General features: G+C 45.8%; 1 protein-coding gene across 6 annotated transcripts in view; it reads left to right on the forward strand.

Annotated features, from left to right (window-relative positions):
- LOC118284725 (A-kinase anchor protein 2) overlaps positions 1–26,457 on the forward strand; it is a 73,322-nt gene that overhangs the window by 23,498 nt on the left and 23,367 nt on the right. For 3 of the 6 annotated variants that reach the window (XM_047329358.1, XM_035607715.2, XM_035607716.2), the window contains exons 4-9: positions 758–879; positions 10,809–10,923; positions 11,516–11,537; positions 12,514–12,639; positions 13,910–14,737; positions 21,787–21,872. In XM_047329358.1, coding sequence (XP_047185314.1) covers positions 758–879; positions 10,809–10,923; positions 11,516–11,537; positions 12,514–12,639; positions 13,910–14,737; positions 21,787–21,872 — 1,299 coding nt within the window. Of the gene's footprint in view, positions 1–757; positions 880–6,628; positions 6,741–7,895; positions 7,915–10,808; positions 10,924–11,515; positions 11,538–12,513; positions 12,640–13,909; positions 14,738–21,786; positions 21,873–26,457 lie in introns of those variants that run through there. The other 3 variants (XM_035607717.2, XM_035607719.2, XM_035607718.2) reach the window with 3 other exon arrangements.

The following is a 26,457-nucleotide window of genomic DNA, read 5'->3' on the forward strand; positions in this document are numbered from 1 at the left end:
AGCCGAGCGGCGGTTTGACAGTAAACAGCCAAGAGGGGAAGCTGAGCGTCGGGCCGCTGTGGTAACAAACTGAAGAGCTCCAGACGGAGACGGAGACATTAGCGGCGTGAACACGCACAGCTCTGGCATTTGTCTTTCGAAAACATTAAAAGACCATTAAGTCCATGGATCCCCGTCCGGGTTGGACAATTGGCACTCTCAAACCACGTGTGTGTGATGTACCACGATGCAAATAGACTGTTTTGACTTTGTCAAGTGCAAAAGTGAGAATTGGTCGCGGACACTAGCCATAAATCCGCCGTTTCGTCTGACTTATTAACAAAAGCGCTGATGCCCTGACGTGTTTAGAGTTCACGTGTGTCACGCAAAAACTACGCGTATGCGTGGGTTTGTGTTTTTGTTTGTTTGTCGTAGTAGTTTCTTGGCAGTCGCCTCAGGAATCTCTCCGTAATTAGTGTCCTCGATAAAGCTCCATGCGCTGGCCGTTGACAACGTCTACATGTAGCGATCACAAGCTGGCTCGGCAGAGAAGAGCTACTTGAGGAGTGTTGGAAGTCGGACCCATCTGATGGACTAGATGGCTTTTAAGAAGAGCACCATGAGATGCAGTCGGAGAAGAGCGAGTGCAAAATCTCCTCCAGTCAATGGCCCATCTCGCAGAATGTCAGACTATTCCTGCGTGTCGTCCTTTAACCGCTTGTGTCCGTCTGTGTTTTTTCGCCCCCCCCCCCCCCCCCCCCCCCCCCCCCCCCCTCAGTCCAAAGCCATGCGCGAGCGATGGCTCCTGCAGGGAATGGGCGTGGAAGAAGGCGGGCCGCGGCGGAAACAGCTGGAGCAGGATGAAGAACAAGGGAGGAGGCTGGAAGACCTGATACACGGGTACGGCACATTGCTCACTCTTCTTCTTCTCTCTTCTCTCTCGCCTTTTTCTTGGCTGATTGTGATGTGATGATGTTGGTCGTTGTAGGACTGAACAGATGTGAGCAGCACAGACACAAGTGCAAATGTTCTCACATCTGTTTTTGTTACCCACACATCTGCTCTCCTCTCCAGCACACGTTCGAATGAACGGCGATGTTTCCCCAAAATACCAATCATTTTTATTCTCCCTGGCTGGACTTGCAGGCTCACGTCCCAGTCGACAGCTCTGGTACAGATGTTTACTGTACATCCTCGCCACTTGCACCAACAACAAACTAAAAAATGTCTCCAACAGCATTTTCCACCGGTCCACGAATTAGAAAACATCAGATACGATATGCATCACATTTACGTGTCGTGTCCCAGTACAGAGCTCGGATTACCGAGCGGCTCTGTAACCTTAGATCAAAATCGACGTTTCTCACGTGCACTGGTGGGGAAACAAACAGCAGAAGCTACTGTATTTATTGTACATGTAACTCCTCTAAAAAAAGGTATACGGGGAAAAGGGGAGAGATGCAAGTGACAGCACGGCGTGGTTGGCAGAGGAAGAGAGTGAGATGCAGAGGAGGTAGAGAAGGAAAGAAAAAGTAAAAAAGAGAGAGTGGGTGATGTGATGATGTGTGCACTTCCTGCGTTTGTGTCTCCGGTGGGAGGAGCTTCCTGAGTCCCACGGAGCGTCGCTGTGAGATAAGTCACTTCTTCCCCGGTGAAGTCGGGGCATGATGAGCTCATCGGTGCTATGAATAAAGTGTCAGGCGTGATGCTGGGCCGCAGTCGGCCTTGAGGGGGTTTTCCATTGGCAGAGTGGGAGACAGAACAAGCACTTTAGGTTCAGATTTTGGTCTTATTTTAAATGTTTAAAAAAGAGGCGTAGAGGTTTGCAAATTGTTGCCATCCATATGGCGCGTGGCGTTTCTGAACATCAGGGCCGCTGCCTTCCAGCAGAAAGGCTCTAGGAAGTCAGGTGAGGTACAAGGAGTGACACAGTCCTTGTAGGGTCATGGTGGATGATGGAATTTGACTTCAGATCAAGAGTTTTTTTTAATTATATTTAGCTTTCCCCCTTTTTTAGGTTTAGGCAACGTAAAGAAAAGTTGGTTTAAGGCAAAGAATCATTTTTTTTCACAATGTTAGCGATGTGTAAGAAAACGGGTGATTCATTGAGGTGATCCAGCAGAAACTTTTATGAGTTATAGATTCATACGTCAGAAATATTTCGGTTGGTCAGCATTTATTAATGTAACGAAATACGATGAATATGTCGGACAGGCCTCTGAAAGGATGCTGACTTTGCCCTGTAATGTAAGAATGCCCTCGAAAGTTTTTAAAATGCTTGGGTAACTAAAAGTGAAGGCAGCTCCCACAGGATGTGTCTTCAGGAAGAAAATATATCATTTAGATTTTATTTTTCTGTAGATGAGTGGGTAAAATTGGCTGCTTTTGATGCCCTCTATTGGACTGGTTGAGTTAAAACTAATCTGCCAACGTGTAATTCTGATTTATTATTTCTTGGATTTGAGCTATGGCAATCAGGGGACGCTTCAAAAAAGTAATGGTGGAGAAGGCTCTGGGTCGATTTGGCATCAGTGAGTCACACTCACGCTCCGCTGACTCATTTTCTTCAAAATCTGTTAGCCCGCGGCTACTGTAACTTATCGCCAGCTCCGAAATAACATCAACATCATGCACCGCCATTGGCGGCCCGGGATAACATTGGCTGCGGCCTGGACAGACGCGGGCAGTGAATGGTCAAAGAGAGAGCATTGTCAACCAGAGTACAGTTGTGACTGTGGAGCCGCTTTCATGTGAATCGCTTCATTCAGCCGGCGGTGAATAGACTTGTTGTCCCGGGTAGTCTGTTTCAAAGAGGAGACGATGTCGTTTGTGGTTTGAATTACTCACGAAAGCCAACCACAAAGATAACTCTTTTACTGAGCTAAACTTTGTTTATAGTCTGGCGTTTAGTGTGAGGCTGTATTCAGTTCCTCATTGTTTCAAAAGACCGGAAAAATAAAACTGAAACCGTTTGAAATGGAAAGTCATTCTTTCTCAACAGCAGTGTGACAATGACCACCTGATTCAATTCTGTACTTTCAGAACTCATTATCCAAAGTTAAAGGCTCAGTTTGAACAGCCACAGGTTTTTTTTTAATACTTTCTAGAAGTTGATGAAGGCTGCTTCGTGGTACAACTATGCTTTTGGTTGTTTTACGTACAATCCGTTATCAGTTACAGTCTTTTTTCAATTTAGGCCAATGTCAATGTCAAGTCCAGTATATTTATGCTATTATCTATGTATAGACTCAATGTGCATCAAGATTAAAAGCAAAGATACACAACAAATGACTAAACATGAGATGAAAATGTATTGAAAATGGGAGGATATTACTCAATGTAGAAACATACAATAAAAATGAATGGGTGGAAAACAGTACAGTACAAATGGAGAACGATAAAGATTTAGTATAGCTGTTAAAAAGGAAAGTGGCAATATATTGATTCAGCTAAAAATGTATGTTTAATTTTATAGTTTTCTTTGAAAAGAAGATACAGTTGTTGCAGATCTTAGGTGCATATTTCACTAAACGGCCGCAAAACATCAACCTCGGGAAAGAAAAAAAACCTTTGCGTGTGTGTGCGCGTGTGTGTGTGCGAGCATTTCAGGCAGAGGGTGTGGCATCTATATTTACACTCTGTGGGACACCATCCCAGAATATACCGTAACCCAGGCAACCGGAGTCTTTCCACTACTGATAGGGGCGGTGGTGAATAGTTGGGACGATTGTGGGCTGCATTATTTGTCTGTTTGTGTGTGTGTGTGTGTGTGTGTGTGTGTGTGTGTGTGTGTATAAACCCACAACCATGCATAAACCCGGATTTCCGCGAAAACTGCACCGACCTCCTCCAGCCTCTTAATATTTCTGCAATAGACTCACTCCACTGTCTCTGTGGCCAAAAGCACAGAAGCCCCGGACGTCTTGCCCGTCCCACATTTAATGGCTGTTAGGCTAATTACGCTAGTGCACACTTTAATGACGGAAAAGTGACAGAGACAAAGCCGCAGCCCTTATTTACGGATGCTGGTGGTGTTTCATGCACCAGGGGACACGTAAAGAAAGGGGAGGATCAGCTGTACCTGGCAACCGAGAAAAAAAGAACCAATGGTCCCTTCAGAGTATCCATATACAGTCGTGCAAACCCAATGGAAAACACTTTATAGAAGGGGGAAGAAAAGGAGGACAACAGCAGTGTCTTTGTGTGGTATTGTAAGCGATGCCTGCGTTTGACCTGCAACTGGAAATCACCTATAAGTAAAGGGGGGGGAACAGAGCAACAGTGCAATCTTTGTAAGGAGCGACATGGTAACTCTGCAGAGTGTGGAGCACAAGCAGGCAGAAGGACAGAATGAGGGAGTGTGGCAGCAGCAGCGGCAGTTTTACAGATATCCCTATCATTACATGGACAGGCTAAGTAAACAGAGAGAGAGAGAGAGAGAGAGAGAGACACAGCAGCACAATGTGGCACCGACCCGACCCGACCCGACCCGACCCGACCCCGCACGGTGCCACTTTCGGTACGTTGCTTGTTCTATGTCTGAGCAGACAGCTCCGTGCGGATGCTGCCATCGCTGTAGGGGAGCAGTGTGGGGGTGTGGACACATTTCTCAGCTCTTTAGAGACGTTGCTTGGATTTTATTCAGGAATGAGAAAGTTCAGGGCCGTTTAGAGCGCTCAAGTTTGTATTTTGAGAGAGTTCGGTTACATTTTGCAGCGGTTATCTAAAACTCGTCCACCGTATACTTAACCTCTTCATGCACTTGTTCATACTCGATGTATACTGCGTGTATTTCACATTATTTCTTGCGTGACTGCCCCCAAACAAGCTTTAAATTCATTAGGAACTTTGAGAAAGTCCACATCCAAAGCTCTTACAACTTGCTTATAATATTGAAGGTGCAGTTGGACATTTTCGTAAAAAAGCGTTTTTCAATCACTTCTTTGCGAAGAGGAACACGAGACGAGCAGGTTACCACCTTCCAGCACTTCTGAAAGCTCACTAAGTAACACTTCTCATTGTCATCTCATTTGTTTTCTGATTTGCGGGAGGTCCACGTGCCTCTTGGCCTGGCAGAGGAACTTCCTGGGGTCTTTGCTGGTTACCTGTCCACATGGTTGACGAAGATAGCCTTTTTTTTTCTTCTTTTTTTTTTCCCCCTTCTGTGTGCGCGCTAGGATTATTACTCTTGATTACCCTCGAGTCCTGCCACCGCAGTGTTTTTTTTCCCACAGGGGATCAATAACAATTCCATTTCATCTCGTCTGACTACCAATCAGCCAGCGGACCAGAATTAACTGGGTGAGGGAGACGAATGGAGTCTTTCGGACGCACGTGAGCCATGGAAGAAAGTCTGAATACAGCAAACTACACTTATTGCAACAGGCCCATTGAGGTGCCCCGCATCGCGTTACATAACGCCCTAAGAACATTTCTCTTTGGTCTCGCACGTGAGAGAGCACATCGTTTTTTTAAACCGAGCGGGAAATGTGCAGTTCACTTCAGTTGGCTCTCGCCGTAGTTCGGCTCTGTACCAGTGTAGTTTGTGACGACACGCACTGTACCTGCCCTTGTTTTCTGCGCTCATCGATATTTCAGCATCCGAATGCAAGTGCGGCGAAAGCAAACTGTAGACTGCCGTTTCCCAAAAAAAAGCATGTTCAGGCCAAGACACCATGTAAGGACAGACTGGATGTGAGAGCACAACGCAACCGTGTGTCACGTTCTGACATTTACTGTGGATGAAACTTATCAGCATCGGACCAAGCGCGTGCCTTCAGCTCCCAAACCGGTGCCTCAGTTTACAAGACATGTGGGAGCTTGGGTTCATGTTTCCAATGAAATCATAAACATCGTACATCTCGGTGTCAAAACAACTCTTTTTCCGGGGGGTTGTGCATACGCAGGAGTGAAAAGTGAAAACACTTTTGTGCATAAAAAGCGTCATCATTCCTTTAAGACCCTGGACCGTTTGTGGTCTGGCTTTCCTCCTTTTTTATCCTCCTTCTGTGTCGATTTTGAAGCCGTCTAATTTTAAGCCTGTTGGACTGTTCCTCTCGGTTAAAGCCGGTTTCAATGAGTAAAAAGGACTTTTTATCGATCAGAAACTGGGATTGTTATCATTAAAAAAAACTACTGAATGTTTTATTAACACCAAGCTCCTTCTCTACAAGGAGGGAGGAGAAAGCACTGTAGGATATTACAATAGATACACGGTTCAAGTGCAAGCTTAGATGCGCAAGTGCACGTAATAACAGAGGTGAAACATAGTCAAGTGCTACTTAAGGTCTAGTTTGTTTGTACTAACATGTAGTTTTACTCCCCTAAATGTATTTATTCAAACCGTTAAACACTGCAAGAAGCAACATTTGTCTCGTCGTCTAACTTTCACTCGAACATCTCTAATGGAGATCTTGTGAGTGTGTACATTAGTGTACAGTATGTCTCTGTCTGCTGGATGTCAAACTGTAATTTGCTTTGAACTATAAACAATGGGACAGATTGAAAGAAAACCCCGTACAGATACATTTACATGTGTCTTAAGTTCCCCGTGTGAATCTAAGCCAAAGACAGTAAATCATTCGTAGAACAAAAGAAGGAAGTAACGCAGGCCCGTATGAGTTACAGCAACAGTATCTGGCCACGTGAGCTCGGTGTATAAAAAGATCCCAACATGAGGCCAGATATAAGACTCTGGATGATGTACTCCGAGTCTACATCTCCTGGGAGTGATGTGAATTTAATCTGGGAAATAAACACGGGTAAGGAAGTTTCACTTTACCCGCTCACCTGGTTATTGCTGCTGAAACGTCGGGCGATTCTGATCTTTGTTTGTGCCAAGTGTCACTCGTCGCGACCACAGAACAACACTCGGGGGCAGAAACCCCAAATGTGCTGCAGCTCAGGAGCCTGACGAACAAAAACTATGTGGAACTGTCTAAATATACACGTGCAGTAAAAAATGTATAAATACACAGTTCAGTTAGACCTTCTTCCTCTTATATCCCCTCTGTCTGTCATTGCTTTTGTCTGTCTATGTGTCTCTGACAGCTTGTGTGCACATGGTGGACACACACACACACACACACACACACACACACACACACACACACACACACACACACACACACACACACACACACACACACACACACACCAAACCAGATGCTCCGCTCTTCCTCCTCCTCCTGTGTGATGTGGAGAGCAGTTTGCTGCCCACCCAGGCGTATCCATGGCAACTGCCCTGCGGTCGGTTGACAGGGCGGGACAGTGACATCAGCGGTGTCTTTCAGGATTGCCACAGGGATGGAAACAGTGCCAGACTTCCCCTGCCAGAAAAAACAAAACAAACAAAAAAAGTCGAGGAAGGACAGTGTGAGGTCATGGCCCCGCCTCACATGCACAAATCCCATTCTGCAACGTGGAAAACCAGCCACAGATGAGATTTGATATGTAACGATATATATGATTAACTATTTCTGATCAGATTAATGTGTTCCTTTTACCACAGGACGGGCGACTGTGCACAGCAGCTGCATCATGTTACTCCTCTCTCTCTCTCTCTCTCTCTCTGTGCTCACAGTTTTGTCATGTGTGATATTTAATCACTAGATGGTGCCAGACACAAACACGGCCATGTTTGTTCATCTTTTCTGAACACCATACATGGGGCTGATGCAATCAGAGACACACAAGTAATATAATCCAATCTCATAGTCCTGTATGACAAACCTTGTGAAGTTGCAGATTAGTTGATCCAAATTTGTATGAAATTTTAAGCCGTAGTTTCTTCAGGATTGCATTTTAATACAACGCCCATTTTATTTGTATTCAGCTATTTGCCATCGCACTTTGGGTTCCTCCCATCCTTTCATAAGGACAAGCAGTGCGGGATATATTGTGTGGATCATGTAATTCTTCAGCCTTCACGAGCAGGTCAGTCATAATTACAATAATATGGTGCACAGAACTGCAAAGGGGTAATGGAGCAGGGATGAAATACATCCTCCGTCGGCCACAAATCTTGCTTCTGGTCCATTTTGGCGAGACCTCACGGCGCTTACGGGAAGCTGAAGTCAAATCTGTTTCCCGCCGGTGAGAGGGGGGGAAAAGGAAATGAGATTGGGAGGTGCAGGGAGGAACAGCCACATGGGAGGGAACGGTGTCGACAAGCAGGGACATGACAAATATTGAGAAGATTCGACCTTACACTTCTTAAGTTACTTTTCAATTCCTCTGAACTACATGTGATTCAGAGAAAAAACACTACTTTCAATGGAATATTTAGGCCAAGGTAGAATAGTATTGGTATGAATGTAATCACTGAAATCATACCAATGATTGATCTGTCCTAGCCATCCCGTTCACCGATCAAAACTCCCACTCTCTGTCTTTCTTTTTCCTTTGCTATTTGAAATGATCGGTATCTTTTTTCCGAGTGCGTGGATGCGTCATGTGTTTATTAATGGTTACAATACATTTCAAGCGGCCTGCGCGGATAAACCGATCGCTCATTGTGCCGCAGTCCCTGTATTTCAATCCAAGGTTGGGCAATTGTTTGTCATACCAACAAGGTTATAGTTAAATATAGGATGTACTGTAGAGTCCAGCATTACTGTATGTATTAATAACCACTGCATATAAATACCCACCACAGTCATTACTCCCAGGCCACAAAATACAACCGCATATAAAGTTACAACAATTCAATAGAAGATAAGATTGTTTAAAGTATCGTGATTTCAAAAGGTGACTTTGACCCGCTTAGTGCCACCTACAGTCTGCTATAGGTATGAACAAAATAGATGAAGCAGCTGAGTTGCTGATCTTGATAAGATGCTTTTTAATAGACGATACACTACGATAAGATTCCGCCTGTCTTCAGGATGGACAGTGGTTTTACAAAGGTTGTCCTGCACGTTGCAGTATTTGTAGCACCCTTGGCAAAGCCAATGAATGGTTGCCTTTGAATGTGGACACCCTTGAATCGTTGGATCGCCGACCCTGCTGCGGTGATCATTGTGATCCAGACAATGGTTCAAGGGCAGCGTTGCATAAGGTCGATTATATGATAACAAACTGGCCTCGCGCTTTTCTTGGATTTGACCGTGTAATTTACTGATTATGATGACACTGTCATTACGTTCTGCAGAGACAAACAACAGTGACAGATGTGGCAAATGAAAGCTTTTCTTCTTACTGCACGACGAAAAACCCTTCAACCTCAACTGCAATATGCATGCAAAAAAAATACAGCATTGGGCGAAGAAGTCTGAGGGTTTCTCTTGTCTGCGCCAAAAAAGGCCCCAAAAAATATCCCCCTAGATCACTGCTGACATTTTGGGAAAATCATCACAGCTGACACTTGAATTGTGCTTCCTCCTTCTCAAGGCCTGTGCGTCCATTCTCCCCTGGGGCGCTTCGGATAAACGTCCGCTTAACGGCAAACAGTCAGACAGTCGGTACAGTGTGTACTAGTTCTCGCTCACGGTCGATGATGCCGACGTGATGAGCGAGCTCTATTGATTCTGCGCCACTGTGGGAAGTAGGACCACTGATAATGGCATAGTTATGAACCATGATATCTCCTTCACACCCACATGGCCACACACACACACACACGCACACGCACACACACACTGACGCACAAATTCCTTGGGTCCCAGAGGGGTGTTTTCTGAAGTGTTGCGAGCGCTGGCATTCAGCGAGGAAACAACCCGTGGTCCTCCTCCCTGACCGCTTCCTAGTATTGTTGTTACATCCATCTCTTAAATTTCCTCGCGATTGTGTGGGATCTTGAATGTGCACACGGTCCCTTTTTTTAGACGCAATATCGTTTAAAAATGGCGCACTTGGATGTATCAATTTGTCTTAATAGCAAGAGCAGGCAATATTATACCATCACAAAATTTCTTAAAGAACTATTTGTATGACTTTGCAACATGGGGACTACGGTGTTCTATGTGTCTCCCACCAACAGTCAGTGTTTCTTTCCTCGTAATTATGAAGGCGTTCTTTTCAATAATAAAAGTCATTTCGGAGGCCTCGAGATTTCACTGCACCTCTCACACTGGTATAAAGTTGAATGGGTGACTTAAAATCCCACTCGGGATTTAGGTGACTCCTTAAGCCTTCTGCAAATGGGATAAGCAGTGCGGAATATATTGTGTGGATCATGTAATTCTTCAGCCTTCACCAGCAGGTCAGCCATAATTACAATAATATGGTGCACAGATCTGCAAAAGCTTCAATGCTAAAATCCTGCCTCTTTCTTCGTGGTTTTTTTTAAATGAGGAATGCATCAGCAAATGTTAAAATAGAACATTTCATATTGCTATTTTTCTGACCTCTTAAAACTCATCATTCTGCCCAGTACATTATAAGACCACCACGACGTGCCGGTGGGGCGGCTCTCAGCCAGATGTCCGTCCAACATCTCCCATCTCTGTCATTTCATGTCTCGCACATCTGGATCGTGTCAGATACGAATTATACACTTGAAAATGCACATGTGAACGGACTCGAGAGACACTGGGAACGGACTGAAATCCGACGGTCTGAACCAGGTGGCCTGAGGAATATGTTTGACTAGATGATCTACTGTGCAGTGCAGTAAATCTGTGTCTGAAGGCAACAAGCTCAAGCTGAAGCATTTAGAGAGGGCGCTCACTGTTACACGTTTGCCTATGACTTGATTCCCAAATGTTTTCTTCTAAGTTTTTTTTTACCAAAATAGTGTTGTTGTTTTGTTTTGTTTTTTTACCAATTTTGATCTGCAACTTCTCCAATGTCCTAACCGAAGGGGTTGTCTTACTCTCGTGTGTTTGCAGGCTGGAGTCTGACATCGGCGCACTTGAAAGTGAAGAGTCTCAGATCTCAGCCAAAGAGCAGGTTCTACGAGAACGTCTGAAAGAGACTGAGCGTTCCATAGAAGATCTGCAGAAGGTACAAAGAACATGAACTATTTAGAACGTACTAGTTAGCGCTGACATTTATCTTGTGTAGTGGCTTGGCTGTGACCTTCAGAAGATTTTCAGTTCTGGCAATCTGCTCTGAGTTTCTCGTTTGATTACACCACAATAACTTTACGGGTTTTTTATTAGACAGTGCAAATTTATAAAAAAAGCTGTTAAGATGACGCGGAGCCTTGAATTGATGCTTTGCTGCTAATTCAAAACACACATGTGCACATGTCTACAAAGCAGAGTTGTTGGGTTTTAATTGTGCTGTAAAACATTAATTACATAAATGGACTTGACAGGCTTATTGCTTCAGATGCTAAATGTTTAGGGGAGTAGCACCAAAGCAGGGTTAGAGTTACAATTGAAATGATTTTTCCCCCGAATCAATAAATCAACGCAAATGAAAAAAAGACAGAAAATACTAACTTATTCTTAAATATATACCAACATTTTAATATTTATTTATTAATTAATTTCATTCATCTTGTTATTTATTCTTAATGTGCATCAACGCACTTTGCAGTAGGACGCGTTGACTTTGTTTCATGTGGATTTTCTCTTTTTCCTTCTTTCAGAGCCTGATGTCCCAGGATGGAGGTATGAGCAATCTCACACACACACACACACACACACACACACACACACACACATGCACACACACACGCACATATACTAAAAACACACACCTCACTGGGATGGTGTCAACCCCTTGGTTACTGTTGTGTCCTAGCCATGGTGTGTGTGTGTGTGTGTGTGTGTGTGTGTGTGTGTGTGTGTGTGTGTGTTCATAATAGTCCCGCTGAGGCAGGAGAGACGCTGGCCAGGGCACGCTCTCAAACCACTCGGCCGTACCCACAAACACATGCATAGACACACATGCGGCTGCACGCAAACACACCGATGCTCTTACCCACACTGACACACAGACCCCGGGTCAGCGAGACTATTGAACCTCACACACACACAAGGCCATGACTCTGCAGCCTGCAGTCGCTGGCTTTATCCCCCACCTATTCACCAACAAGCCCTGTAAGCCCCTGATGCTTTGTTCCTGACATCACACACACACACAAACACACACACGAACACACAGAAACACACACACACACACACACACACACACACACACACACACACACATAGAAAGCAGTAATAAATACACAATCGCAGACACATATGCTTCTGCTGCATAAGCACTGGACCTCTGGGTTGCTAGAGTTGCCGTGGAAGAGGAGAGTTAGATCTGTGTGTGTGTGTGTGTGTGTGTGTGTGTGTGTGTGTGTGTGTTTCTGTGTGTGGGATAGGGGCGGGCAGGGTCACTCAGGGGTGTGGTTAGTTTTTTGTGTTTGGGGGCTGGCCACTCTGTGTGTGTGCATGTGTGTGTGTTTGTGTGTGTGTGTGGTTACACATCGCCGAGCTTCGTGGGTGTGTGTGTGTGTGTGTATCAGCATGTGTTAGAGAGTGTGTGTGTGTGTGTGTGTGTGTGTGTGTTAGAGTGTGTGTTTGTGTGTGGCTCTCCCTCTCGGCCTCTCTGACCGTGTGTCATTTCCCCGCCTGTGCTCCTGCTCACTAGATGCCACCTGCTGCATGTCCGCCCCCCTCTCGGACTGCACGGACCCCGATCCCGACCACCTCGTCCTGGCCGCGCAGCCCCGGACCGGCCCACCTGCCCCTGGAGAGCACGCCACACCAAGACCTGGTAAGACAGAGGGAGGTGAGGATGGGTGAGGGAGGGGAGGGAGGGGAGGGGGGAGGAAGGGAGGACAGGAAAGGTTTTGGTCTGCAGCCAAGTTGGATTATAAGGCAGGACAAACTCACGCGCGCACGGACAGCGGAGGCAAACGTGCGCACAAAAAATATCATGTAAACTTTATACATTACATTTCCATGAGTGCTGAGAACAACAAAAGACAATTTGCGCGATAGAATTGTTATTATTATTTTTATTTCCATAAAATATTTACTGCCATTTGTTTCAGTATTGTAATTAGTAGTAATAGGTATTAGTATCGGGTTCAATTTATATTGATACACTGAACTGATGACTGAAGTATCAGTATAAGTTAATTCTAATTGGAAGCAGAAACTATATGATAATGTAATCAAATTAGTATTTGGAAAAATACAAACATTAGTTTTACTATTCCATGGTAGTATTACTTAATTATTATTATTATTATTTTTGTTTTATACTACATTTACTATAGTAAATCTACTAAGATACATTGCTATTTTCTATTTTCTTTGTTTATTATTCTTAACTTCAGTTTTGGTATAAATAATAATTCCAATATAGTAATAGTTTAAATCTAGATACTTGTATTAGTTTTAGTCTTTAGTCTTAGTTTTTGTCTTTACGTGTTGTTATTTGTTGACAGAGGAAGCCGAAGGGCTTGTGTTCAGGTCATTATCCTTCTTTGTATTTAGTGCTGCTGACGTTGCACTGGGGGGAAGAGCTCTGCAAAATAAAAAGCTCAGCTCTTTGGGCCAGTAACAGTAAGTTGGACAGCTGTACGTGGGACTAACGGGCAGTGAGAAATAACATTAAACCTCACCCTTGAGTCCTCGCGTAACAAAAATGATCACAATTTCACAGATTGGACTGTGATTTATTGAACATGTTTTCGAAAACAGATGAGTGTTCTTATGTAGAGCAATCCTACGGGACCTAAAAGATACCCACAGTTGACCTGCGGTAACCTCCTCACGTCAGTCAGTTTGGATTTGGTGATGGAGATATTTCTTTTCTAGTTCAATCATCTGTATTCCTAAAGGTAACATTTTCTGTTGTGCTAACGTCATCAAGTGTCCACGTCCTCACGCTTCACTCCCTCCACCTTTTTCTCCCAACACCCCCCAACCCCTCCACTGGACCCTCCCCGACCCTTCACTCTTTCTTCATGCCCTTCTTCCCTCCCTCCCCCTCATGTCTCTCCTCCCATTCACTCCACCCTTCCCTATCCTAACAGCACTGTTTGCCATGGAGATCAACGTGCAGCATGACCCGCAGACCGGCGAGCAGCGCATCCTGTCGGCCAACCGCGTGAGCCCGTTGGACGCGGCGTCGCGTGGCATCAAAGTCTACGACGACGGCAGGAAGGTGGTCTACGAGGTCGCCTCCTCTGGGGGCGTGTCCACCACCACTGTGGAGAACGGTTGGAGCTCCTCGCAGGTTGACCAGCTGATCCAGCGAGCGGCCAGACCTGTCGCGCGAGGAGGAGATGGCGGGAGGGGTCAGGTGACGGTGACCCCGGCCGACCCACTGGCCTACGTTTCCCCGGCAGATGTGGATGATCTGTCCCCGCCCTCCTGCGCCCCGCCCTCCATCCCTTCCAGCCCGCCAGCCCAGGTCGTCCTCCAGAGGGAGACCCGGCTGGGAATGATTCCCCCCTCTCCTCCTGTCACAACCCAGCCCGCCTCCTCAGCCCACCCGGGCAACGAGCTCACCTGCCCGCCTCAAGCCAGCGCGGAGCACCCGGTCACCATGGTGTTCCTTGGCTACCAGGACGTTGAGGACACGAGCGAGAGCAGGCGGCTGCTGGGCTTTGACGGCGCCGTGAAGGCCGAGGTGGTTCTCATCGACGAAGACGACGAGAAATCGCTGAGGGAGAAGACGGTCACCGACATCTCCATCATCGACGGCACGGCGGCCGACCTGGTGTCAGGGCGGCCGGCCACATCCGAGGGCGCCAGCACGGAACTGTCATCTGATGGCCGTGAGCCCGACAGCGCCTCTTCTCCACCCGCAAATGCCGACGCCAACCCGGCCCCCCCACCCGGCCTCACCCCCGCCACAGGTACAGACAAGAGGAAACGCTGCGAGTGCTGCATCCTCATGTGACTGAATCTTCTCCCTCTTCCACCCTTTTATTATTACCCACAACACCCCTCTCTTCTCCTCTGTCTCTGGATGGTTACTAACAGAAGCCCTGCCTTCCTCCTCCTCCTCCTCCTCCTCCTCCTCCTCCTCCTCCGGACTCTGATCGGCTGGCACACACATGCACAAACACACACACGCTCTCGTCTGACCTTTGACTTTTTGCCCCGTCACATTACCACCTCTACACCTCTGCTCTTTCGTTACACACTTCTCCTCACAACACAACACGTTTGTGTGTTTCATGAATTCGACATCATTATGCAGGAACTAAGCTGTTGTCATGCCGCTATATTTATGGTGAAATCCCACAGACGGGTGGAGAAAATTGATATGTCTTCACAAACAGCTTGAACCAGGTCCTGTAGACCTCCTCTCGGTGGTCGGCGAGACTTTACGGACAATCAGCGACGGCCACGTCGTCGCGTTGTCTAACCGAACGGTACGTTTGGCCCCAAGGACAATGGCCCCCTCTCACTGCTCACAGTTTATAAAACGGTCACTAAGACAGACGCCGTCTCAGTTATTCTTTTTAATTTCTCTCTACACTCAGACACCTCCAACGGTCCGTCTCTCTCTCTGTCAAGCTTCTGCTTCAACAAACTCTCCAAACACACACAACCACTCACCAAACCTACCAAAAACCCCAAACCACCCCCACAGCCCTTCCTTGGACACTCTGTCTGACCGGGGCAGAGGGGAGGGTACTGGTTGCCTTGGTTTCTTCATGTGCCTCTTCATTCTTCCACATTGACAGTCCCTAACATCAAGTCAGAGATAGCTAGAAGTTTCAAATTGTAGACTTTTATTTCAGTTTGCTGTTGTTATCTGAACATTTCCTTTCTTTTCTTTTTTTTTTGGGGGGGGGGGAACTTAAAAAGGCCATTGAATTGTTGGAACGCCTGTTTTCCGTGAGGAACTGGAGGTTTTTGACACCGTAGTTTGTAGTAATCGAACCCTGTCGCACCCTTTCCCTCATCTCTCTCTCTCTCTCTCTCTCTCTCTCTCGCTCTCTCTCTCCGATCTCCTCCATTACCTCCAGCTATTCCACTGCTGAGGTCATTTCCTCCTATTCTAGCACTTCCTAACTCAGCGGCCAATGAGAAGAAGCCGCGGAACACCTTTTTGGCCGCCATTAGGTTTTCTATACAGCCAATTTTTTTTCCAGTGCGTCTCCAAAGGCTCCAAAAGCACAGGAAGCAAACGGCAGCTCAATGACTTCACTCTGGACACCGAGGGAACACACACACACACACACACGCACACACACACATTTCCAGCCATGAAAACAAACTTAACGGCCCGGGCACAAAGATGTGAATGATGAAAATCGACAAGCACCGCCAGATTACTGCATTTCAACGATGACTGTGAGCTTTTAGACGAAGATTGTGCGGTCACCCTTTTTTTTTTTTGTCCACTAAATTCACGACACTGCTGCAGAAGTCCAGCGCCGATCCGTCGTCCTCAAAGGAGAGTAGAAAAACACTGCCGGCTCGTACCACATAGCCACCAGCCAGGCCCTCGTTTACCAGGGTGCTACAAACAACGAGGTCTGGGTGTCATTATGACATCGTACAGTTTGCAGATAGAAGCTCTCGAAAAAAGCAGCGATCGTGCCCAATCGCGCTGCGACTAATTCCGAGCGGCGTCGGCGTTACGTGGCACAGAGAGTGACGCTCCATAGCTCCTAAGTGGATTCTTGGGGGAAGAGTTAGTCATTGGCTGTACACTTTGCCATTGCACGCCACAGCGGGCCACCTGTTGTTTCAAAAGTGCGATCGAGTCTGGCGAAGGCAAGACATTCACACGTTTACGGAGAGACGAGAGCGGCTCGACACATCCAGACGATGGGATTCAGGTGTGTATCGCGTGGGGGCCTCGTGTCCTTGGTTCCTCGTGTGTGTGTGAACGGGATCAGTTCACATCATGACAAAAATAAATAAATAAAACCTTACTGACCTACTGTAAATGGGTATAGACTGACCTTAATAGCCCCCCCCCCCAAAAAAACCCCACAATTAATTATTATTATTTTTTTCAGAGTGCAGTGCCTTTTCTTTCTCTCCAGTTATTTGTATAACTGCTTTACTGGACCTGGACTAAAAGAACTTTATATATATATATATATATATATATATATATAACATAACATATTTTCTGTGTACTGACTGGTCATGAAAAGAATGAACGACAGGAACCAGAAAAATGAAATGTTCTTTGCGTACGTGGCTCGGTGCACAGCTGTATACAATCTCATCCCCCGATCTCTGCTGTCACTGCAGAACTGTAGGAATCGGCCTACGGGCGTGCAAGCTTTAGTTTGATTGGCCACTGCTGCTGTCAGTCAGTCAGTCAGTCAGTCCAGCTGGCCGTGTGGTTGGCCAAACACCAACGGGACCCGCCGAGGGTTCGGACTTCCTGTGTAGATAAAAGAATGTAAATACACTCTATATTCTATTTAGCGATGATTTTATTTTCCACATCTATATAGAGATCTAGAGATATAATTATGTTTATTCTGGGCATTGGACGTCGCGCTGATGTCCCACGGTGCCATATCACGACTGTACACGAGTGCACAACACGGGAGCTTTGTACATTTTCATTCTCCTAACTTCACCGCTTTGCTGTGTGCAATCTCACGATTAACCCCCCCATCCTTCTCTTCTCACCATCACCAGCTTCCCTGCGAGGGTCGGCCTCGCAGTCTGAGGACCTCAGAACATTATCTTGATTATCCGTACTGATATGGATTTGGCATGGGAGCCCATGAGCGACAAATAATGTTCATCTTACGCAGCCATTGGTGTCAATTCAATTACTGTAGGTCACGTGTTGAATTCCATTTGGTGCGTCATTTTTCTGAGATGTCTCCGATCCACAAGAAGAATCCAATATAATTATAATTTTTTGTTCATTAAATGCACTGTAGCGTTGTGTTCAGGCACGTTTGGACATCTAAAGGCTGACGTTAATCTGAAAAATTACAATTTCACGGAGGAAAAATGAAAAGTCACACTGCCCGTTTCGTAACGGCTATGTTCGCACAGTTTGTCCTCCTGATTCGGTTTGACCGCAACAACAGATTTCATGGGGGAAGAAAGAAAAAGAAAAAGAAACAGATGGACGTTTCTTCCGCAGAAAACAAACCGTCAGGTTCACGTCAGCTGGGGGCACAATCGCTCTGACATCGTCATGTCCAGTGACCCATATTAGCCCCCAAAAAACCCCCACATATTTATTGCATGACTGTTTTGACTATGCAGAAGTAGTGTATTCTTGAAAGTGTCCTGTTGAGTTGAGTTTCCCCAGGAGGTGACACGCGCGCACACACATGATGTGCAATGAAACAAAGGAGCACTTACTGTATATGTACAGTACTTTACAGAAGAAAATACAGTCATAATCTCCAAAAAAACATTTTTTTGAAAAGAGGGAAAGGCTGTGTGTGTGTGTGTGTGTGTGTGTTCATGTGTGTGTTTGTGTGTGTGTGTGTGTGTGTGTGTGTGTGTGTGAGAGATGTAGGAGGACAACACAGTCTTGTTGAGTTTACCAGCCCCACTGCCATGCCTGCAGTACTCCTCGGACTCTGTAGGGGTGTCTCTCTCTCTCTCTCTCTCTCTCTCCCTCTGTCTGCCTCCCCGTCACGGTTGTAAGGACTGTTAAAACAAAAAAGAGGAGCCATTTTCTATTGTTTACACTCTCTCTCTTTCTCTTCTTTCCATGGTTATGACAACTCACTCAATCACATTCTCTCTCTCTCTCCCTCTCTCTCTGATGTCTGTATCTTCTCTGGTCAATAAAGCTGAGTTTCTCCAGTGCCCCCCTGCCGTCTCTCGCTTGTTGTTCTTTCCATCTGTCTCTAACGTTCCCTTTTTTTCACCGGCTGCTGACAAAAAGAGATCACAAGCTTTCCTTGATTGCATCCCTATCTGTTACACTACCGGCTGCCACTAACAAGCACACACACACACACACACACACACACGCATGCACGCTACAATATGGGGGAGTGTTTTTAACAGCCGCAGTTGTTTGTTCAACTTTTACACGCAACTTTAATGAAAGGATGTTTGGGGGGAAAATAGGCGGAGTGCATTATTTAATAGACCAGTTCAACTTTGAATCGAGACAAGTTTTACTTCACTTAATCAGGTTCAAATGCAATAACAACACAAATCTCGGAATTGAAAACAAATGTGGTAATTTAAAGTAATCGATCCCTGTGAAGGCGAGGGAGAGGGCAGTCGTGTTTTTTTCCAAAGTTGCCCCACAAACACACAAAAACTAAAGTCAGCTGGTACAGCCTTTCCCTCGGGCAGGACAGTGTGTTCTGTTTTCACTCCTTTTCGCTCGCACAGACAAACCGGAGCAAGAGTAAAAACCGCAGTCACAGTGAGTTAAAAAAAATAAATAAAATAAGAGCCAGGTTTACACACAATAGCTGCTTTGATTTCCGAGAGTACCACAATATGAAGACAGAAACAGTTTCATAACATTTATTAGCTGCAAACTGTTTCAAAAGCGTCTCTGCAAAACATTAGCGAACTGCAGAAAATTGCCCAAAAGAAACAAAACAAATTAAAAAAATGTTTTAATAAATATTATTATAATCTTAGATCACGAATTTAGATACACATGAGACTATGACCTAACAGGTAACAATAGACTGATGCTGAAGCTTAAAACTGTAGGTAGGTCACCTCTCAAAATTGGTCAACTGCCACATCATTAGAAATATTAAAGACAAATAAAAGATGACTATGTTCAAGAAAAGGTGCTCTAATGTTACTGACGTGATCCTGTAGAGACTTAGACTCTGTGGCATTTGATGAACTTACACAATATGGAGAAGGGGTAGATAGAGAGGTAGATGGTGTCGAAGGAAGGAGAGTAGCAAAAAATAAAGTTTGATAAGTACTAGATTAGTAGAAAGTGGGATCTAATCTAGGCACACCCCACTGCCCTTGTTTTTGCAGGAGCCCTGAGGCGCCCCCTTGGTACCAATAGTAGGTACTGCAATGGTTCGCCAACATTGTCATCTATCTTCACTGATACCAAGGACGACTTCAGCAGTGAACAGAGACAACAACAAAAAAACAACTACCACACTGAGGCACTCGCCATTAACCTTGTATAACACTCCCACACACGTGAGCACTAACTAGTGCTGTACGTCCGTGAGTAATCAAACCTGAAGATAACTTATAGGAGTTTGCTTTTGCACATAGCAGCTGTACTGAGTCTCATTTCCTTTGATAACGTGGCTCAATCTCGGATGACCTACTGGGTGTTATTGTTCCTGTGTAAAACACACAATACGGGACGAACACATTTCCCCAGAAGACATAATGATAAATGATTACGTTAGAGATGTCATGACATCTGAGAACACACACACACACACACACACACACACACACATATGATGGGTGTGTTTTCCGTGATAATAACGACTAATTGACTCATCTTCATCTTCAGATATTAACAGCCGGTCTGTAACAGAAGCCTTGAATGCAGATAAAATATTACACACCCTCATGCAATGCGCACACGCGACAATGATGGTGATATGTCATCATGAGTGGGAAAACTAGGCGCATGCGTCATAGCATGATGAAGCACAATAGTCCGAATTGGAGTAGGATAATGAAATGAGGTCATGGCCTAAAAGGACCGCGTGACTTTGTAAGTCAAACTTTATGTAGGAACAACAATACTGTAGGGCACAAACAGCTGTAGCAGGAAAAAATAAATAGATAAATCTTTCTTTTTTAAGTGGGCGGCGCAGTGGTAAAGTGGTGAGCACTGTTGCCTCAAAGCGAGATGGGAACTCCGGTTTCCTCTCACAGTCCAAAGACTCACAGGTCAGGTTGACTGGAAAAGGCCCGAACGTGTGAATGTGGTGGAGCTACAGGATGGATGATGGATCCATATCTTTTTGAGGCCATACATTAAGATGCAACAGAATAATCAGCTGAATTATTGGATGCTCAGTGTTCATAAAATATCGACATACATTGTCCAGGAAGCCATGTTTCATTTTCCTACTATTACAGCCACTAATACTATTACTACTACTACTAATACCATCTTCTAATACTGTCATTAGTACTTACTCATACTATCTGTGATACCTACTGTGACTGATACAACTGCAGCAGCGTAGTAGGCAATATGATAATGAGAATAATGATAATGCCATTAATAGTAGGAGCTGTGGCAGCAGCAGTAGTATGAGGCCTATTAGTTGAGATGCTAGTGGCCGTGGTTGAAATGTAGGCTAATAAACAGGGAAGTAGTTACAGCACAAACTGGTTCTGACAGATTCATGTCGATGCTTCTGCTCCGGCAGCAGCGGCAGTGTCGTTACATCAGTGGGTGTGGGCGCGAGGAGGTCGAGGGATGAGAAGAAGACTTGAACTCAGATGAGCTCGACTCCTCCAGGTAGAACTGGGTCAGTCAGTGAATCAGCAAAGGATAGAGGACAAAGGATTAAAAATAAAGACGCACAAGAGTCATGCACATACCAGTGCTCCTCTCGGATCGGAAGATAATTCTCACTATGATGATGATGATGACTGACTTATAGAATTATCGGATTGACACATTCAGAGTCCACCGCAGAGGGCGTGTGTGTGCAGAATTAGGATGACTCCGGCTCATATGAGTGTTTGCATCATTAGACTTTCAGTGTCAGATTTGTACATGGAAGACCGATGGAGTTTTTTTTCTCTTAGAGTAATTTCCCTATGTATTCAATTCAAAACCAGATTACAGGCTGTTTTTTTGTTTTCATAAGAGATGCACATGCTCCTTACTTGACAACAATGGCACATGTTCATAAACAAAGACAGTGCACTGGAATATGTACAGGTCACCCACATGTGCAAATTAACATGAAAGGTGATGAGAGATGATAATGGTAAAAAAAATAAATATATATAAAATTTTCTTTCATCACAGGATACAGCCAAACACCAGAAGTTGCCTTAACAACAGCGAATGGCTATCAAGCTCCCGTGCCGACCAGACATCCTCACACTGCCATGGTGAGTATCTGTGTGACAGTTTTTAGAGATTTATTTATGATGTATTATCTATGAGTGTTAGTACTTTACAATCACAAATGTGAAAGGAGCTATACAGAGTATAATGTAATCACATTTGTCAGAGGAGCTAGATTGGACATCAGAGGGCATCAGGGGACGAGGCGACGCCGGGGCTCTGTCTGCCAGGAAACCTTTCATGATGCAGTTATAAGAGGGGGGGGCTATCTTTTCACCTTTCATCGGGGATTACAAGCTTCCGAGCGGCAATTTTCACTGTCCACAGAGTACAGAACATACTGATCATATGAAATATTTTCAGGCACGTTGAGGGCAAGTGGCGCTGGTCAACAAACTGATCTCCAAAACAATTATTTGATATCCACAGATTGATGATATCCACATTAGAACATCTGAGGACATGGGACAGATGCTTCTGAAAAATATGACGTTAAAATTTGGTCTACGTTACATTATTCTTCTGGATGTCAGATCTGCTGCATGTCAAAAAGTGTTTGCAATGCTTTTCAGTCATTGTTTCCTTTTTACCAGTGCATGTGCTTGTTCTGCAGTGTGCCAGGATGTCCTGCTAGTGTTTCTATATAAAAAGTAATAATAATGATACAAAAAAAATCAGTAGTGGTGTAGCATGAAGTAGCCTTAAATCTACTCAGTCTTAAACTTAAAATTGCACGTAAGTACAGCACTTGAGTAAATGCAGGGTTACTCACTTTGCCACCACCACCACTTGTTCTGGAGTTTTCTGAATATGCTTTAGTCTCTGTGAAAATGCCACCTGGGCACATTTGAGGGGGGGGTGGACAGACAGACATACAGACAGACAGGGGGGTGGACAGACAGACAGACGGGGTGGGGAGACAGACAGACAGACAGACAGACAGACAGACAGGGGGGTGGGGAAACAGACAGACAGACAGACAGGGGGGTGGGGAGACAGACAGACAGACGAACAGGGGGTGGGGAGACAGACAGACAGACAGACAGACAGGGAGGTGGGGAGACAGACAGGGGGGTGGGGAGACAGACAGACAGACAGACAGACAGGGGGGTGGACAGACAGACAGGGGGGTGGGGATACAGACAGACAGACAGACAGGGGGTGGGGAGACAGACAGACAGACAGACAGGGGGGTGGGGAGACAGACAGACAGACAGACAGACAGGGAGGTGGGGAGACAGAGACGATGGGGCCGCAGCAGTCAGATTGTTTCGCCGCTGAATAAGTGAATGGATGAAACGCAGCACGGCCGGTAACCTGATGCGCGCGCGCGCGTCCGTCGGCCTCTCATTGTGGCGCGCGGCGGCTCCTGTCTGACTCTCTGGAACGGGACAGAACAGACTCCCGGGACCTGCATTATTCAGAGCGCGTGCCTCCGGAAAAAAGAAAAAAAGAGGAGGAGGGAGAGAGAGAGAGAGAGACAGAGAGAGAGGGAGGAGGAAGAGGAGGGGAGAACTGCTGGTTGGAAAAGCTGGCGCGTAAAGGAGAGCTCAATGTCACCCCAGTCAGAGGCTGCGGTCACCGTTATTATCACCGCGCGTCGAGCATCATCCTCTCCTCCTCCTCCTCCTCCTCCTCCTCCTCCTCTGTCCGCTCGTTTCACTCCACGTCCCCGCGGCGCAGCGGCTGATCCTGCGGCCACCGCGTTCTCTGTTCGTGGGGCAGGAGAAGAAGAAGAAGAAGAAGACGAAGTACAGAAGTAGCGGTCAGCAGGTCGGTTACGCATCCGCCGTTGAAAAAAACAAAAAAACTAATCCCGGTTATTAGGCCGGTAATCGTGAGGAGCTCCGAGGGGATGAGCTGCACCTTTTCTTCTCACAGGTAGATTAAATTAAAACAAGAAAAAGAAAAAAAAGGAAAAAGATAATGATTGGATGTATTTAAACTGAAGTTAACATACAGGGAGGAGAGGATACTGGAGTGTGTGTGTGTGTGTGTGTGTGTGTGTGTAGTGGCTAATAGAAACACAGCCTGCAATTACCCTGATTGTGTTTTAAAGTGGAGAGGACACAGGATACTGTTAAAGGAGGTCAGTGGACCAGGCTGCTTGCTGCAGTATAGTCTCCGTTTCTCCCTTTGCCTCGTTGTGCTGCTCTTCCTCCTCCTCCTCCTCCTCCTCCTCCTCTGCATCATTTTAACCTACATATGGGAAATGACCTTAACCTGATTTCCATCAGCCGCACGCTGAAGGACTCGTTGTTGCTGCTGCTGCTGCTGCCACTTGTCATGTTCCTCACCAGAAGGACGCCATGATGCTGCTCAACTGGACCGATTGTGTCCAGTCCGGAGTTGGAAACCCGTGGCATCATAATTGCTCAAGTTACATCTTCAAAAGAAAACCTCCACCCGTGGTCCAGTTGCAATGCAGCCACGCCCCGCCCATATTGGATATCAACTCTGTACGTCAACATTTTTAAAAGATGCAGTCACAAACGTGTGCAGCAGCCGATCAAACTGAAGGAAGAGCTGGCTCACGGCCAGGGCCAAGCACCTGGAGGCAGACTTTTATTTTTTGTTTGCTCAACATTTCCATGTGCTGAATTTTCAGTCTTTGTGTGTGTGTCTGTGTGTGTGTGTGTGTGTGTGCCTGCAGCAGCTGTTGCCAAGCAACTTGAACTTTGGAATTTGACAATGTTCATATTGCACTAAGGATGGAAATGATCCTGCACTTGTCTTAAAAATGCATATTCATAGTAAAGAGCTTTTTACTTTTACATTCATATTAATCTGGCTTGAGTACAGCTGACCAGTCACAATACAGACGGAGCGACGAACGCTCCGGACATCAATATTCAAATTTCTCTTGTATCTTATATTTATTTTGCCTCCAGTTTCCCACTGCAGTGCCCACCACGCAGCCAACAATCGGATCAGTTTCCGGTGCATCCACTTGATGTCAGTCCACTTTATGAAGCAGATTAATCCACTGATCACATTCGATCAGTCAGATTCAAAACTGAGGGGGTAAACAATGTGTCATGTTGGATGGATGGATGGTTGGATGGGGGCTTAAGTCTGTTTTTACTTCCGCGCTCTCTGTTTAGAACGGCTCATCAGCTGCGCTCGCTGTGTTCTTTTGTTTTGTTTTGTTAGTCGTTATTTGAAATTGCTGGCTGACTCTGGAAATAACGAAGCGGAGCAAAAGGAAACTGCCAATTCAGACAAGGTTGTTTGCCAATAACTCTGCCGGGGCCCCGGGGACAGAAAAAAAAATCACAGTGCCAGCTCTCTTCTAATTTGATTGGCTGTTTCATGGCAGGGACGTACCTGCCACATACTGAATGTCCCATTGAGGCACTCAGGGCCTATTAGGGTACCTAAAGCTTTCTGTGCATCGGTGTTGTGTGTGTGTGTGTGTGTGTGTGTGTGTTTGCGCGTGTGTGGGTCTGGTGGAAGTACATTTTCCGTTCCCACCCGTGTTGTGTGTTATCAACCATATCTTCTTCCTCCAAACCTCTCCCTGTTCCGAGAAAGCTCACACACACACACACACACACACATGTACACACACACACACACACACACACACACGAACGCGCACAAATGCAGCACACAATCACAGGTTACATAACAGCTGTGTGGTTGATGATGCTATTGCCAAAGCTTTTCGAGCTGAGCCGACAGTACAGAGGAGCTGGAAATGAGGTACTGAAGTGGAGGCTGGATGAGAGAGGCCGACGTGGTGACGAGACACACTGGGCTCGAGGACAGATAAAGGGAGGTGCAGGTGTGTGTGTGTGTGTGTGTGTGTGTGTGTGTCGGACGGTCGAAGGCGATCGAGGAAAACACATGGGGAGAGGAGGAGGACGCCTCGTAGGAAGTCTGTTCAGCCTCACTCGGCTCAAAGTCTTGTTGACATTAACCGGCCGATGGCCTTTCAGTGGCCGATCTGTTGACTGGCCTCCGCCGGCTCGCTTGCAGGAAGAGAGTTACACTTCAGACTGCGCCTTGTTTTACTGGAAACTTTGCAAGTGGTGTGGGTCACTTGATTTTAGACAGGCTTTGCCTTGCGTTAGGATGCTCCGTCCAACACTGTGTGTGAACATACCAAACTTGTAAAAAAAACTTGAACCCCGGAGACCGATCGATTGTTTGAAGAGTTGCATCGATTTCAGCCGCTCCAACCTTCCGTTAGTTGTGGACAGTACGTGCTGTCATCACTGATGTGGGTGTTATCAGCTGACGATGAGTGGATACGAAATAAAACAACGTGTGTGTTTGCCGTTGGAAACCATGTGAGTGCCCCTCAGGCCAGTTAGCTATTAGACCGAAACCTTGAAAATTGATTTTCCCAGCATTTAAAAAAAACAAAGCCCCTTCATGTGTTGGTTTTTTTTGTTGCAAGCCCGGAAGTAAAGCTGGAATTTTAAGTAGTTCTTTGTGGTGTGTGAGTGACACTTTACGGCTATTTTGGTTTGGCCCCTGGGAGAAGATGACAGCTCGAAGAGATGAAGGGACACAGTGGTCTCTATGTGTGTGTGTGTGTGTGTGTGTGTGTGTGTGTTGTGTCTTTCCGGTTTATTTCTGATTACTTCTTTTATCACACGGTAAAGAAAGGACACTTTGACA

The sequence above is a fragment of the Scophthalmus maximus genome, chromosome 20 (genome assembly GCF_022379125.1).
Source record: "Scophthalmus maximus strain ysfricsl-2021 chromosome 20, ASM2237912v1, whole genome shotgun sequence".
Taxonomy (NCBI): Eukaryota; Metazoa; Chordata; class Actinopteri; order Pleuronectiformes; family Scophthalmidae; genus Scophthalmus; species Scophthalmus maximus.